Consider the following 15,972-nt stretch of genomic DNA (forward strand, 5'->3'; position numbering starts at 1 on the left):
TTCCTTTGGATAGCCCACAAGGATACATTTGTCAGATTTTGGTTGAAGTTTGTCTGAATTTAATCGTTTGACGTATATTTCACAACCCCAAATCTTAAGAAAAGACACATTTGGAGGCTTTTCAAACCATAACTCATATGGAGTCTTTTCCAGCTTTAGACGGAGCTCTATTTAGTGTGAGTGCAGCTGTGTTAAGTGCATGTCCCCAAAATTCTATTGGAAGTTCGGCCTGACCCATCATTGATCTAACCATGTCTAGCAAGGTTCTATTCCTCCGTTCTGAGACACTGTTCCATTGAGGTGTTCCGAGAGGAGTCAATTCTGATAGAATACCACATTCTTTTAGATGTTCATCAAATTCATAGCTCAGATATTCACCGCCTCTATCAGACCGCAGTGCTTTAATCTTCTTGCCCAATTGATTCTCTACTTCACTCTGAAATTCCTTGAATTTGTCAAAGGATTCAGACTTATGCTTTATTAGGTAGACATAACCATATCTACTAAAGTCATCAGTGAAAGTGATAAAGTAGCTGAAACCACCTCTAGCATTTGTACTCATTGGTCCACATACATCTGTATGGATTAAACCCAATAGTTAAGTTGCTCTTTCTCCAACTTTAGAGAAAGGTTGCTTTGTCATTTTTCCAAGTAAACATGATTCGCACTTACCATAATCCTCTAAGTCAAATGGTTCCAGAATTCCTTCTTTTTGAAGTCTTTCTATGCGCTTCATGTTAATATGGCCTAATCGACAATGCCATAGATAGGTGAGATTTGAATCATTGTTTTTGGACTTTTTGGTATTTATGTTATAAACTTGTTTGGCGTGATCTAGTAAATAAAGTCCATTGACTAATCTAGCAGATCCATAAAACATCTCTTTAAAATAATGAGCAACTATTGTCTTTTATTAAAAAGGAAAATCCCTTAGCATCTAAGCAAGAAACAGAAATGATGTTTTTAATAAGACTTGGAACATGAAAACATTCTTCCAGTTCCAAAACTAGCCCAGAGGGCAACGACAAACAATAAGTTCCTACATCTAATGAAGTAATCCGTGCTCCATTTCCCACTCGTAGCTCAACTTCACCCTTGCTTAATCTTCTACTTCTTCTTAGTCCCTGTTAATTGGAACATAAGTGTGAGTCACAACCTGTATCTAATGCCCTAGAAGTTGAATTCGCAAGTATACATTCTATAACGAAAATACCTGAAGGTGGAACGACTGTTCCGTTCTTTTGATCTTCCTTAAGCTTCAAGGAATCTCTCTTCCAATGCCCCTTCTTCTTGCAGTAGAAGCATTTATATTCAGAAGTGGGTTGGCCCACCTTCTTCTTTTCAGACTTGGTGCCGCCAGTTTGCTTAGTTGGGTTGGCCTTCTTGCCACCTTTCTTAGCATTCCTCTTCTTACCAGATTTCTTGAACTTGCCCCCACGAACCATAAGCACATCTTGCTTATCACTTTTGAGCGTCTTTTTAGCGGTCTTCAGCATACCGTGAAGCTCAGTGAGAGTTTTGTCCAGACTATTCATACTGTAGTTCAGCTTGAACTGATCATACCCGCTATGAAGAGAATGGAGGATGGTGTCTACAACCATTTCCTGAGAGAACTGCTGATCCAGCCGACTCATATTCTCAATGAGTCCAATCATTTTGAGAACATGTGGACTTACGAGATCGCATTTCTTAAGCTTAATTGGTCTCAAGAATTTGCCTATGAGTCTCGAATCTTTCTACTCGAGCCAGATCTTGGAACATGTTCTTTAACTCACTGATGATCGTGAAAGCATCTGAGTTGATGACCGTTTTATGTAGATCTGCACTCATGGTTTCAAACATTAGACATTTTACATCCTTGTTGGCATCAATCCAACGATTGAGGGCTGCCTGAGTGACCCCGTCGCCAGCGGCTTCGGGCATCGCCTCTTCCAGGATATACTCCAATAGTTCCTTTGCCAGTCAAGGAAGTTTTTCCCGCTCAACTTCTCCTTTTCGAGAATTGAACGGATGTTGAAAGAATTGTTGTTTTCCATAGTTTTTTTTTGGCAAGCAAGAAGAGTTTGGAATATATTAATCTCATCAACAATTACAACCACTCACAAGGGGAGAGGCAAACCTTCTAGGAAGGACTCCCTCAAGCCCTAAAGAGGAAACAGGAGCTCATAAGAGCACTGACCAACTATTACAGAGAATGAAGCCACTCCTTATCTCTAGTTCTAACTTTCTGACTAAGGATACTTAAGATCCTGTGCTTAACAGTATACTAAATGCATTTCACAGTGTTGGCAATAGAAGGAACTGTCTGTTCCCAAATAGCCAGATTTCTTGCTCTCCATATCTGATACACAATGCTGGCCACTGCAGCATAAGCAACTCTCCTTTTGAATGGATTCTTACAGTACTTGTGGAGCCATTTCAGCAAAACAGACAGATGAGTTCTAGAGTTGTGAAACCCCAACCACTGTAAAACCCAAGAACAACACTCTTTACTGTAGTGACAAGAGAAAAACAAATGTGTACAAGTTTCTGTACTTAAGCCACATAGAGCACATTGATCATCATTGATGACACCATAGGTATGAAGTCTATCCCTGGTCTTGAGTCTGTCTTGAAGTGCTAGCCATAGAGTTATTTTGTGTTTAGGGAGGGTAAATCAATTCCACACATAAGAATGCCAATGGACCTTTGGAGTCATATCACACAGCTGTTGATAAATGACCCCAATAGAATACTTCTGATCAGTTAACCAGCTAGTGGAATGAAGTTTATTTGAGCAGTCCTGCTTTACCTTGCAAATGTACTTTATAGCCCAACTTGCAGCCATAGAGGGTCTATACACCAGCCAATCTTTTTGCTTAACATAAATAGCATGCACCCACTTAACCCATAGGTTATCCTGTTTTTGAGAAATAGCCCATGCCAGTTTCCCAACTGCAGCTTGGTTCCACCAAGCCAGATTCCTAAAACCTAGCCCACCTTGAGTTTTTGAACCACAAAGATTGTTCCAAGAGATAGGACCAGGCCTGCTGTCATCATAAGTGCCAAACCACAAAAAAGCTCTGCAGACTGCATTGATTTTTTTAATTACTGACTTAGGAATTGAAGGAGGAAAATTTCCCCCAATACACACTGATGCTCATTAGAACTGAATTGACTAACTGGGTTCTTCCTGCAAAGGATAAATGTCTAGAGCTCCAGATTTTAATTCTAGACACCATTTTGTCCACTAGGAGATCACATTCACCAGCTTGGAGCTTCCTGGTGCTAATTGGAACACCAAGGTACCTAAAAGGAAGAGTACCAAAGGTGAAACCATTGATTGTGCCAATATTCAGTTTAGTGTGCTCCTCAATTCCACAACAATAAACTGAGGATTTACTAGGGTTTGCCTGCAGACCAGTGGTATCTGAGAATATTTTGAACCCCTCAAGCAGCAAGGCAACTGAGTGAAGCTCACCCTTACAGAACATTAGTAAATCATCAGCAAAGCACAGATGATTTAACTGAAGTGTTCTGCATCTAGTGTGAAATCTGAACTGGGGATATTCACCCACTGCTTTCATGGACCTAGAGAAATAGTTCATACACAGAGTGAAAAGTAAAGGGGACAAAGGGTCACCTTGTCTCAAACCTCTATGGGGTTGGATTAGCTCAGTAGGCTCACCATTGATGAAAATTGAGTACCTTGTGGTTGACAAACAAGTCATGATGAGCTGAACAAAAAAGGGGGGAAACCCTAACTCCAACATAACTTCTTCAATAAAGCCCCATTCAACTGTGTCATAAGCTTTTCTGATGTCCTCTTTCAACAAGCAGCATGGACATGTTTGAGATTGATTGTACATTTTGATCAAATCCTGGCAAATGAGGACATTGTGGAGAATGGATCTTCCAGTAACAAAGGCTCCTTGATTAGGAGAGACAATTGCAGGGAAGACCTTGCTAAGCCTGCTGCAGATGAGTTTAGTGATGCATTTATAAATAACATTGCAACAAGCAATGGGTCTAAAATCACTCATTGAAGCAGGAACATAAATCTTTGGGATCAAAGTGATAGAAGTTACATTGATTTCTTTGAGGATTTTTCCAGTAGTGAAGAAATCATTGATAGCATTATGCAGGTCATTCTTAATGATGTGCCAAGCAGATTTGAAGAAGTGGTTGTTGTAGCCATCCATGCCAGGTGCTTTGTGATCAGGAATTGACCATAAAGCACTTTTGATCTCTTCTAGGGTGAAATTGCATACCAACAGGCTTCTATGAGCATCAGTTAGCCTTGGCCCCCTATCCATAATCAAAGAGTTCACAGGAGTTCTCTGATGCATCTTGTTGCAAAACAAAGCTGCATAGAATTGAGTAAAAGCCCTTTTAACTCCATCAGGGGTATCTATCCAGTTCCCATTCATATCATGGATTGAATGAATTGAGTTCTGTTGTCTCTTGTGCTTGATACTATGATGAAACCATTTGGTGTTTTCATCTCCCTTTTCCAGCCATTGAAGTTTAGCATTCTGCTACAAAAAAGATAGGTACACTTGGTGTGCAATCCTATACTCTTCTGCAGCTTGTTTCTCTTCTGTTGCAGCTATGAAGTCACCAGGGAGTTGGTGGAGAATAGCTTTTTTTCTAATAGGACTGCATAAGTTTTCACATCTTCAGCTTCTACATTGCTAAATCCAGCTTTACTCAGAGATTTCAGCTCAACTTTGAGCCATTTCAGCCTTTGTTGTAATCTGTACATGTGGCAACCATGAACCTGTTTATTCTAAACTCCTTGGACCAAACCCATGAAACTGTCTGCAGGTCCACATATTATAAAACCTGAAAGGTTTCTTGGAATTGGTTCTTCTATATCCCTTGAGAATCATAGGGCTATGATCAAATAGGCCTTCTGGTAAGAAATTAGCCTCTACATCAGGAAACATGTCAGACCAGCTAGCATTAGCCAACACTCTATCAATTCTATACAGCACCCTGTCCTCCCCCACTTGTTTGTTATTCCAAGTAAACTGTCTCCCCACTGTTTTGATGGTGGACAGGTTGCAGTGAGTCATACAAGCTCTCATAGCTTGGATTTCCCTAATTCTGACAGGGGCACCGACTCTATCCTCAACATCCATCAGAGCATTAAAATCCCCCATGATGATCCATGGTTGGGTACAGTTGTCTGAAATCTGAGTGAGAGAGTTCCATAAAGGCACTCTATCCTCCTTAGTATTCATGCCATAGATGAAGGTACTAAGAAACCCCACACCTGTGCTTCTTGTAGTGATGAAGCAGTGAATGAGTTGACTGCTCATTGACAAAATATTCAGTGTAAAAGAGTTAGGATCCCAAGCTAAAACAATCCTACTTGAAGTGGAACAAGTGATATTAGTTGTAAAGTTCCACACAGGGCACACCCCAAGGTATAAGTCACCTAATTTAGATGCCTTAACCTTGGTTTCAAGAAGGCTAACCAGTTTAATATTGTGGGTGTGAATGAATCTCTTCACCTCTATTTGTTTTGCTCTCCTGTTTAGCCCTCTTAGATTCCAGCTAAGAACATTATCCATTGGATCTAGGGGTCATCAACCCCTGATCCAACAGACCAGCTACATCCCCTACAGGATCAAATCCATCGGTTTTTTCAAAGTTGAGAGCATGGAAACTGTTCTTTGTAATTACAGGCCTGAGTTGTTGCCCATGTTGTCTACTGAAGGAGGTAGCTTGGACAAAACCATCTTTATCCCTCCCACTCCCCACCATGTGTCCCACTGCAGGAACCTGGACTTCTCCAACAGCTGGCTGCACCCCACCAGTTGGAATTAGTGAAGGTTCCTTCACTTGTTGGACAGTTTTAGGTCTCCATTCCTTCCTCTGTGGTGGTTTCTGTAGTTTAGAGCATACCCTACTCTCATGAACCAACCCCTTGCAGTGGGAGCAAATGGTAGGTAACCAATCATACTCCACAGGTTGGTCCACAAGATCACCTTTCTCATTGACAAACTGAATTAATTTGACCAAGGTTCACCTCAACCAACACCTTTGCAAACATCAATTTGTCCCTATTTTTTGTAGCCTGATCAACTCTAATTGTTTTCCCCACTTGACCAACTATCTTAAAAATACTCTGTTCCCCCCAGTATTTCACATCTAAACCAGGCAACTTAATCCAGATTGGCACCTGTTTCACTGGGTCCTTAGCATAATTCACCTCAGCTGACCAAGGTTTAACAATGAGGGGTTTCTTATCAAAGAATTGAGCATTCCCATTTAAGACCTTTTGACAGTTTTCCATGGTGAGAAATCGGACAATGAAAATACCTTTGCCAATCATAGCAACTTTGTCCACCCCCAATTTCCCCCAAATCCTGTGTACAAACCCTTCCATTACATGTTGAGGAGGGTTGGCCCCCAACACATAACATACAATCGCAGATTGCCAGAAACAGGGGACAAAACAGGGGAAGTATGAATCGAAGTATTAGCAGGAGAAATAGGAGAATTCAACAACACATTTTCATCCATATGCATTTTACAGGTTCATTGAGAGTAGTAGAATTCAAATTAGACCCACTACCCCCATCCCCGCCATTTTTAACATTCGAAGAAAAATGGGTACGAATATCCCTCCCTGATTAAACTCCATTAATCCACGCATTAAATTCATCACGTACCTGAGAACGAACCTGTAATGCTGCTAATGAAGATTTAGGAGTAAGAATTTCGGGATCAAATAGTTGCGGGTCAACTGGGTCCAAACTTGATTCCACAGAAATGGCGTCATCTTCCACCATTGGAGAAGCTTGAGAATTCTTTGAAATTGCGCGTGTAACTGGTCTAGAGAGATCATCATCTTTCGTTTTTGATTGTTTTCCAGAAGTTTTGGCATGATTCTTCCGAGGTCTTCCCATGGTGTCGAAGGAGGAGAGTCGCCTCTTCGAGACCTCTCAGAGCATCCAAAACTTAATTGTTTTCCATAGTTAAAACTACAATAGAAAAGAATAAACAAGTAAATAACCATTCACAATTTCTCTTAATAAACTTAAATTCTAGCATTCATGCATAATTCAATATTTATTAAGCATTTTATTCAAGTTATGTGTTCCGGCAGGTGTGAATCAAATGATTCCAAGAGCCTTAAATCATTGAAGAATTAAGCACATTATGTATTTAGACTCAATTCTAAAATATTTTAGGTAAGTAAATCCTTTGCTAATAGTGTAGAAACTACTCTTGGTTGATAGGTACGTCTAAGGACTTATTAGGTAAACCTATCTCATTTGCCACAACATAAAAGGACTCCTTACTTATATCGTTGAGTTTCACCAAAACTAACATGTACTCACAATTATTTGTGTACCTTACCCCTTTAGGATCAATAAGTAACACCTCGCTATGGCGGAAAACTATTACTAAGATTGATGTAAAGGTTATCCAAGTAAGTGTTATTTTGGCATGACACCTTTTAACTCAAGTTTTAGTTTGGAACTTAAGGCTCTTACTAGGTTGGTTAGATTTTAAGTGAAGTAAAATCCTTAATCATGCAACATAATCAAGCCACAATCTCATGCATAATTAAGACATATTTAAAGCAATAAATAACTTAAAGCATGCATAAGATATAAATGTGATCTAGTATGGCCCGACTTCATCTTGAAGCTTCAACTTCAAACTCCGTCTTGAAAATGGATTGGAAACTCCGTCTTGAATTTCACCATGGGAGGCGCCATTTTCTTCAAATAGGATAAGCTATAATTGAAACTAATTACAACTATTTGATGGTACGCAGAACATATTTAAAATTAAAAACTTTGGTGCATTAGACCAATTTTACATTCAAATTAATGGTACGCAGACCATATTTTCTATCCTATTTGGGCCATACTGGTCACTTTCCATAACCAGCAAAATAGTACATTTACAATATACCATTCACCCATTCATTTATCAATGAATGGCCCACATAGCAAGTTAGTAGAACATATTATGCATCACATAAATACTTGCAACAATTAATCAAGGGTTCCAATAATCAACAAATTATTCAATCCTTATTAATTCTAATCGAGTTGTTTTAACCTGAAAGGAATGTAGACCTAATCAAGAGTATAATGACTAAAATGCTCCCACTAAAACCAAGAAATTTACATGCTTTACGAATTTTGAACATAAATTGTATTTCCTAGTTCAACCGAAAACTTACAAATTTAATTAAAATTTAAAGCTCATATAAAATATTATTTAAATCCTTTATTTTATTTTCAGTTGATTAAAATTAATAAATTTAAATATTATCAAGGTTTTAATTTTAGTAAAATAATTAGTATAAATAAATTTATAATAATTAAATTATTCAAAATTAAATTCCGAGAAAAAATTAAATTACGAATTTAAATTAAATTAAAATCGTTTTCAACCGAAAAATTAAATAAAACGGCCCTTACATACTAAGTCAAGGCCTTAGGCCGAAGCCCAAGCCTCGCCCAAGCACAACACAGCTGCAGCGCCGTGGGCCGCCTGCACGAAGCATCGCCCAGGCCTGCGACGAGTGGTCGAGTGATGCCAATCGCTGCGGGCTGTGCTCGCTGCCTTGCGGCTGCTCGCTCCTCGCTGCTCGCTGATGGCTGCCATCGCTGGGCCCTGGGCACGCGCAGCGCATGCGAGCTCCCTTGCTCGTATGCTGCTGCCTTGCTTTGTGCCTGGCGCTACGTTGCATCGATGCCCTTTATTGCTCGACCCCCACACGGCACACACGGCACAACACCCTTGATGCCGCGCATGCCTCGCTGCTCGTTGCCTTGTACCGCATGGGCAACGAGCTCCCTTGCTCGTCGTCGCATGCCCGCACAATGCATCACCCCTTAAGGGTAACACTTAGCTTCCATTGCTTCGTACGTGCAACATTGGTGATCGGATTTATAAAAATTAATAATTTTTATACTTTAATTTAATTGACGAATTAATAATCATATTAATTTCATTAAATTCGGGCAAAAATAGAAAATTTATTATTTAAATTAATTTCCGAATATATTTATTTTAATGGATTCAAATCTAGGTCATAAAATTTTAAAACTTGTCAATTCTAAAATATTTTATGGTGGTTTTTAATCATAGGATCCTAATTAAATTGCTAATTAATTATAAAAATCAAATTAAATTCTAAATTATTCAAATTTCAACAAATTAATTACAATTACAAATCAGGTTGTATAATTAACAAGATTAGGCTTTAAAATTGTTAAACATATACAGTAGGTCAATCATAGATTCAAGATTTACATACAAGATTCGCAAATATTTAATTTAACATCATAAAAATTATAAATTTTGCGTTCGAAAAACTAAAACCTCCGAAAAGTCATAGTTAAGCTTTGAATTTGGGAATTCTGGGTTCGGCATCAAATCTATGATTTTAGTCAAAAGCGAAATTCACTATAAAATTATACGATTCCGACCTTTATTGACTAAACTGCCAAAAATCATGCGCAGATATAATTAAATAATCGCACGAATTTGCAATTAATTACATACAACGAAATTAATCACCCCTTTAATTCATTGCAAATTTATAAAATTTAACCATGTTAACTATAATTGATTATGGAATTAATTAGAGGCTCGTGATACCACTGTTTGACCCTACAGGTTCAGTCTAGAGTAAGTTGTGGATTAATATTATTAATTCCACCCGAACTGAAGCGGCCTCTAGCTAGGCATTCAGCTCACTTGATCTCACTGAATTATTAACTTGCATAATTAATTAATACTGAACCGCATTTATTAGACTTAGCATTGAATTCATACTTGGACCAAGGGCATTATTTCCTTGACCGGCCACATCAACACACACGCCCCGACCCGCGCCCAGCAACACGCTGCAGGCCGAAGCCCACAGCGCGCGCATCCGAGCAGCTGGGCCGTGGGCCTTGCTCGCTCATTGCTGCGATGATGCTGCTGTTGCTGCGCGCTCGTGCCACAATGCGGGCTGGCCTGCTCGCTTGCTCGCCAGCTTGCTGGCTTATTGGGCCTTGCGCGCTCTTGCGCATTCGGCTCGACGGGCCGGCAGCTCCGATGCTCTTCGTATTCGCGGCTAATCACTGTCGTACGATACGATTATTCGTTTCTCCCAGCTTACGAATATTCACGATACCGTATACGATTCCGATGCAAGGTCGTATCGTATAATACGTTTTCCAAAACTAATTCCCGAAAAGCTATTAAATGAAATTTTGATTCATTTAATCCAGTGATCTGTTATATGCCATTGGTGTGACCTTGTAGGTTCAGTCAAGAGTAAGTTGTGAGCTTAATATTCATTAGAACTCACTGATCGGAAGCATTGCTCCAACTAGCTGTTCCGATCACTTGATCTCACTGAATTAATTGTTCGCAATTAATCTGAACCTTGGTATTAGACTTAATGCACCTCGGGTGAAGGACATATTTCCTTCAGTCTCCCACTTGTCATTCAGACAAGTGTGCATTCACATTCCTTTGTCACTTAGTGTTACTTACTGAACATATGGTAAGATCCAAGCCATCCTTATTAGGTCCATAAGTGTTTCTCGGATTACAAATCAGCTCAACTGTTAAACTTTTACAGAAGGTTAAGCCTTAACCATTCTGAGCACGGCCATGCATTTTACAGTATCTAACTCTCAGAGAGGCCTTGTTACACAACAACACCATATCCTATCAAAGATAGGGGGACAATACATTCTTGCAATATATGAACACTCACTTTGATTCATAGTACGCCCAATAACTGCTTTTAGATCCTCCTTTTACGGTGCGACGTTTAGCTAGTATCAAAGCGAACTAATTCTCAAACGAGCAGACATAATCACTCATGTTCTGAGGAATGGTTCTAATCACCATTAATGAGAACTACTTATGACATGACTTTAATCTCTTAAAGTGTCCTCATGGTCAATCCGATGCAAGATCTAATAAGTATCTATGCAAATGATTTCTAACATCCAGTCCATCCAGTTCAAGAAACAGAACTATAAATCAACTTGCAATTTAATCTTCATTAGACATTGGTCGTCCAACCTTTCAATGACCTGGATTAGAGATCCTTTTGTGATTTCAATATTCAAGTTCATTTATGGGTGTTTCTTTGTCTAAGAATCCATCTTGGCTTCCCATTTGAATGTTTTGAATCACTTGGACTTCATCATTTAATACTAAACCAAGATTACATGATCTATGAAATGTAATTTCATAAATGATAAATGTTTAAACCAAATGCTTACCAATTTGTGGGCCTCTAACCCAAAATCAAGCATTTAATGTTTTACAGATATAGACCTTTCACCCAATACTTGAAACATTCATGGAACTCAAACTTGATTCATTTTCTGCATATGAATGTTGTGTCTCATCCAATGTAGAGGTTTAGTTTATCATACTTTGCTATTCTTAGCATCCTTTCTATCGAAAACCTTTCGATGAAAGATGAAAAGATCTTTAAATATGTTTATAGAATGATCTAGTCTTTCATTGCTGTTAGAATGATTCTCATATTCAAAATAGAAAATTATTCAGATAGCAGACTTGTGATCAACCTGCGTTCATTGAAGAACTCCCACTAGAAACAATTCCCTTTCGTTGCTTCTTAGGCAATGATGAATTCATTTCAATTATGTAGAATTGCAAATGATGTCATCCTTTTGGAATACTCCAACCAGTTTACAGAGATGTGGGAGATACAGCTTTCAACTGAGAACTTGGAAACTAATCATTGATTTAGTTTCCCATGCATCACATGCAACACTACTACATTTTGGAGCTTATGCAGCGCTCAAATCCGTTGCAATAGGGCTAAAATACCGTTGCATAAGACCTATTGCAACGGCTGGCTACCGTTGCATCCGCTGGCGTTGCAAAAGGTCTAATGCAACTACTTTTGGCCCTATTGCAACGGTTTCTTATAATTTACTAGTGCCGTTGCATTAGTGTCACATCTAATTCAACGGTCTATCCTGGAAAGTTAATCATAACCTATGTTACCACCTTTTAATCACGACGCCTATTTGCCCTTGTATGTTTGTGGTTTTCCTAACAACAAGATACAAATTTTTCTTAGGCAAATGCATGTAGCATCAAAACTTTAGTTCAGCTTCACTTCCTCTTATCAAGTGCTCATCGTACATATCCAAATGTATTAGATGTTCTTGATATGGTTCTAATGATCTTTGATCTAGATCAATAGAGACTGGTATAAACTCGTCACGATCCAATGTTCACGAGTTATCTTGGCGATCTATATATCACATCATACATGATTGATTGTAATGCAAAAACCATTCGCATTTTAAAATCTATACATGTAACTTTTAGCTTTATTCTGTTTCAAGAGATACTGAATCTTGCTAAAATCTTGGCATTGCCATGTGATATAAGGTAAAGGCACCTCTTTAAGGTCCTTCATGTTTAACTTTAGTGATAACAACCTAGCTTTATATTTAGTTAAAGCATTCATTACCTAGACTTATTGATATGGGTTGAGAGTCTCTTTTGAGACTCTCAATTGTGTTTGATTTAGTAATTACTTTTACAGAATCCAAACTACGGTTTAGATCCTATCCAATAGATCTTTAACCCAGCATGTTCTAAGTTTCGCCATGGTTCTAATATTGATAAATACTTTCAAATCTAACCAATTAGAATTTGAATGTCATTTTCAATAGAGAGATATGTATCTCATATGTAGAACCAATAAACTTGACTTAGCACCCACTAAACTCATCATCTACAAGATGATCCATGTTTTCATAAAGCTATGATTGCTCAATAGCTTTGTTGAAAAATATGGTCCAATTCCCACTTGCATGCTTTAATCTACGAATAGATTTCTTAAGCTTGCTCTTTTATCTAGCATCCAAAACTTTTACATTATGTGATGTACACAATTCCTTTCTACAAGTCTAATTGAGGAAGGTGTTTCGTTTTCCAATTTCCATACTTCCATATGCAATGATTGCTAGATTTATCCAAAATAGTTCAAGCATTCCGACTTGGTGAAAAAGATTTCAACATTATCAACGTCGTGAAGTTGTTTATAATATTTAACCACCAATCTAGCTTTTCTTTTGTATGTGTATACAATATCGTCATTGTGTGTTTTGAAAACATGTTTGCATCCAATGGGAGTGAACCCTTTATGCAAATCAACGTTGTATGTTTAGAAAACATGTTTGCAACTAATGGGATTAAACCCTTTATGCAAATCAACCAAATCATAGATTTGATTCTTTAAGACGAATGTACTTTGGATAAAATGGCCTCAAACCATTTTATATGGCCTCGAACCATAATAATGTTTCTGGTGGCCTCAAACCATACTTGGTAATTTAATTCGTCGTAGCTAACCTGTAAGTCGTATGTTTTGAAGCACTTCCAAAGTCTTCATAGTTTTCGTTCCTCAAGATATCTATGTATCTATCTTGGTTGAATTCTATTCCTTATACGATTATTGAACATAAAAATTTAGTGTCTATAAAGACATTACTCAAGTCCTTTGAGTATTAGGATTCTCTTGAAGCACTTCTAAAGTCTTCCTGAAGCTCTTCCAAAGGCTTCTAAGTACGGAGCTTTTCCAAAGACTCCTAAGTATCCTACATTTGTTTGTTGCTTGACTCGAAGTCCTTTTGAGGTCACTTCGAGGTCATTTTCTCCCACTTGCCTTTTTGGAAATATGATAGTTTCCTAAAAGACATTGTCTAGAGCAACAACCATATGTTCTCAGATTTGTGGTAGAATCAGTACTTTTTGTTTCTATGAGTCTCTCATAAAGAAACATATATCTATTCTTGAGTTTGTTTGATGTAAACACTAACTCCCACTGGGTTTGACAACCCTAGATATATATATATGTATTGAAAAGATAAACTGAACCGAAGTTCAATCCTTATGACATCTTATCTTTAGCTTTGACAACTTTGTTTAGTGTGATAGTCACTTGAGAGTATCATTTAGAAACTGTATAGGAAAATAGTCGTGATTATCGTTAATCGAATAGATTCCGATTTCTCCATTTGGACATACCATATTCTTATGGAGCTTCGATTGTCATAATGCCATATAAACAATCTAGATATAATCTTTCTTGGCTCATGCAAACATCACTTTGACCCAGCCTAGATGTTCCAAAATTCTTGCCAAGTTGATTTTATACCCTTTTGTGAATCGCATTGAAACATTTCACATATTTCACGTTGAGTAAATATAGCGATATTTTCTCAAATTCTTGTGAAATAGGTAAGTCATAAAATCCACCTTTGGCCCATGAACTTTATTGTCTAGAAACTTCTAACAATAGTCCATTTCTATGTCATGTTCAACCAGCAAGACCTACGTGTCTTAAATTAACCAACTTTCAGAAATCCATGCCATGGAATCTTGGAATGTTGTCTTGTTGATATGGTTGTATGACATTACCAAAGATATGTGGAACACAAATCAAAGTGTTTGATTTGAACCTTCTGAAGTTTGAGTGTGAAGAGATTCGTTTGTTTAATAATCAATCATATGACTCAACCCTTAAATGACCATTTCATTCAAATAAACACTCAACGAATGTTTTTGTTTACTTTGAATGTGAGTCCTTCCATTGTCCAAGCAGAAATTGATTATGATGATTAATGGAACATAATACCATTAAGTTCTAGCCTTTAGAAGGACTTTAAAACAAACATGATGACCCTACAATTAATGTAGCACAACTTTGCTTCATTTCCCACTTGTAGGTCAATAACCAGACTTAGCTCCTTGAATTTGAGTTCTTAACAAGAGTTAGAACCTCAAACGGTAATCTAATACCATGGGAGTTTATTTGCTAAGTCGTTTCTCTTTAACATAAACCTCAAGGTAGAAATAGAATATCTAAATTCATTTCTTTTGTTCCCCTTTCCTATCCTTTCTAGCACGTTTTCTTATAGTCCAAAAGATTTTACTCTTTGCTTGATCTTCTTACTTTGTTATGCTTACAAAGTCCCTTTCTTTTATTCACTTTGAATGACAACCATCCAATGAGTCTATCAAAAGAAAATTGGTTGTTAACCATTAGTTATACATGAGTCTTTAACTCAATACTTCATTATTCCAAAACTACCCAGTATTCTGAATATATGAGGTCCAATTGATATACCATTCAAATTTTAGTTTGACAACTGAAAGAAATATGTCCCTCACCCAAGGTGCATTAAGTCTAATACCAAGGTTCAGATTAATTGCGAACAATTAATTCAGCGAGATCAAGTGATCGGAACAGCTAGCTGGAGCAATGCTTCGGATCAGTGAGTTCTATTGAATATTAAGCTCACAGCTTACTCTTGACTGAACCTAGAAGGTCACACTAATGACACGTAACAGATCACTAGATTAAATGAATTGGAAATTCATTTAATAGCTTTTCGGGAATTAGTTTTGGAAAACGTATTATACGATACGACCTTGCATCGGAATCGTATATCGTATCGCGAATATTCCTAAGCTAGGCGAAACAAATAAATCGTATCGTACAACGGTGATTCGTCGTATACGAAACGATAAGTAATATCCGTAACGATATTAAGTCGCGAATACGAAGAGCAGCCCACGAGCCGAATGCGCGAGGCACTCAAGGCCCATGGGCGCTCGGCACGCAAGCAACAGCGCTGGCCCATGGCCGAGCAGCTGCGTGTGCGCGCGCAGGCCAAGGCAACAACACAGCAGCAGCTACGCGCGGCCCACGGCCCAGCAGGCCGCGTGCTCGTGTGTGTGTGTCGCATGGGCTTGCTGGCCGGTTGTGGCCCTTGTGGTTTGGCCGGTTAGCAAGGTTATTCTAATAACCTTCTAATCCAAGTTTTCCATAACACAATTCAATCATACTCAAAACCTAGAGACTCAGAGAACCCTAATTCTCTCTGTGCCTCCAAAGTGAGTTCTTCCCAAAAGCAAACACTCTTGATCAATTGTCTAAGCTACGATAATCAA

General features: G+C 38.2%; 1 protein-coding gene across 1 annotated transcript; it reads right to left on the reverse strand.

Moving 5' to 3' along the window:
• Window positions 1-2,266: 2,266 nt before the first annotated feature.
• On the reverse strand, window positions 2,267-6,899 carry LOC130471744 (uncharacterized). Its single transcript, XM_056842032.1, has 8 exons — window positions 6,663-6,899; window positions 6,017-6,265; window positions 5,579-5,874; window positions 4,825-5,295; window positions 4,601-4,736; window positions 3,163-4,517; window positions 2,687-3,029; window positions 2,267-2,464 (listed from the first exon to the last, which is right to left on the reverse strand). The coding sequence occupies exons 1-8, from the start codon at window positions 6,897-6,899 to the stop codon at window positions 2,267-2,269; spliced, it is 3,285 nt and encodes a 1,094-aa protein (XP_056698010.1).
• Between the last annotated feature and the right edge of the window lie 9,073 nt (window positions 6,900-15,972).

This window comes from Spinacia oleracea, chromosome 4, assembly GCF_020520425.1.
Source record: "Spinacia oleracea cultivar Varoflay chromosome 4, BTI_SOV_V1, whole genome shotgun sequence".
Lineage (NCBI taxonomy): Eukaryota > Viridiplantae > Streptophyta > Magnoliopsida > Caryophyllales > Amaranthaceae > Spinacia > Spinacia oleracea.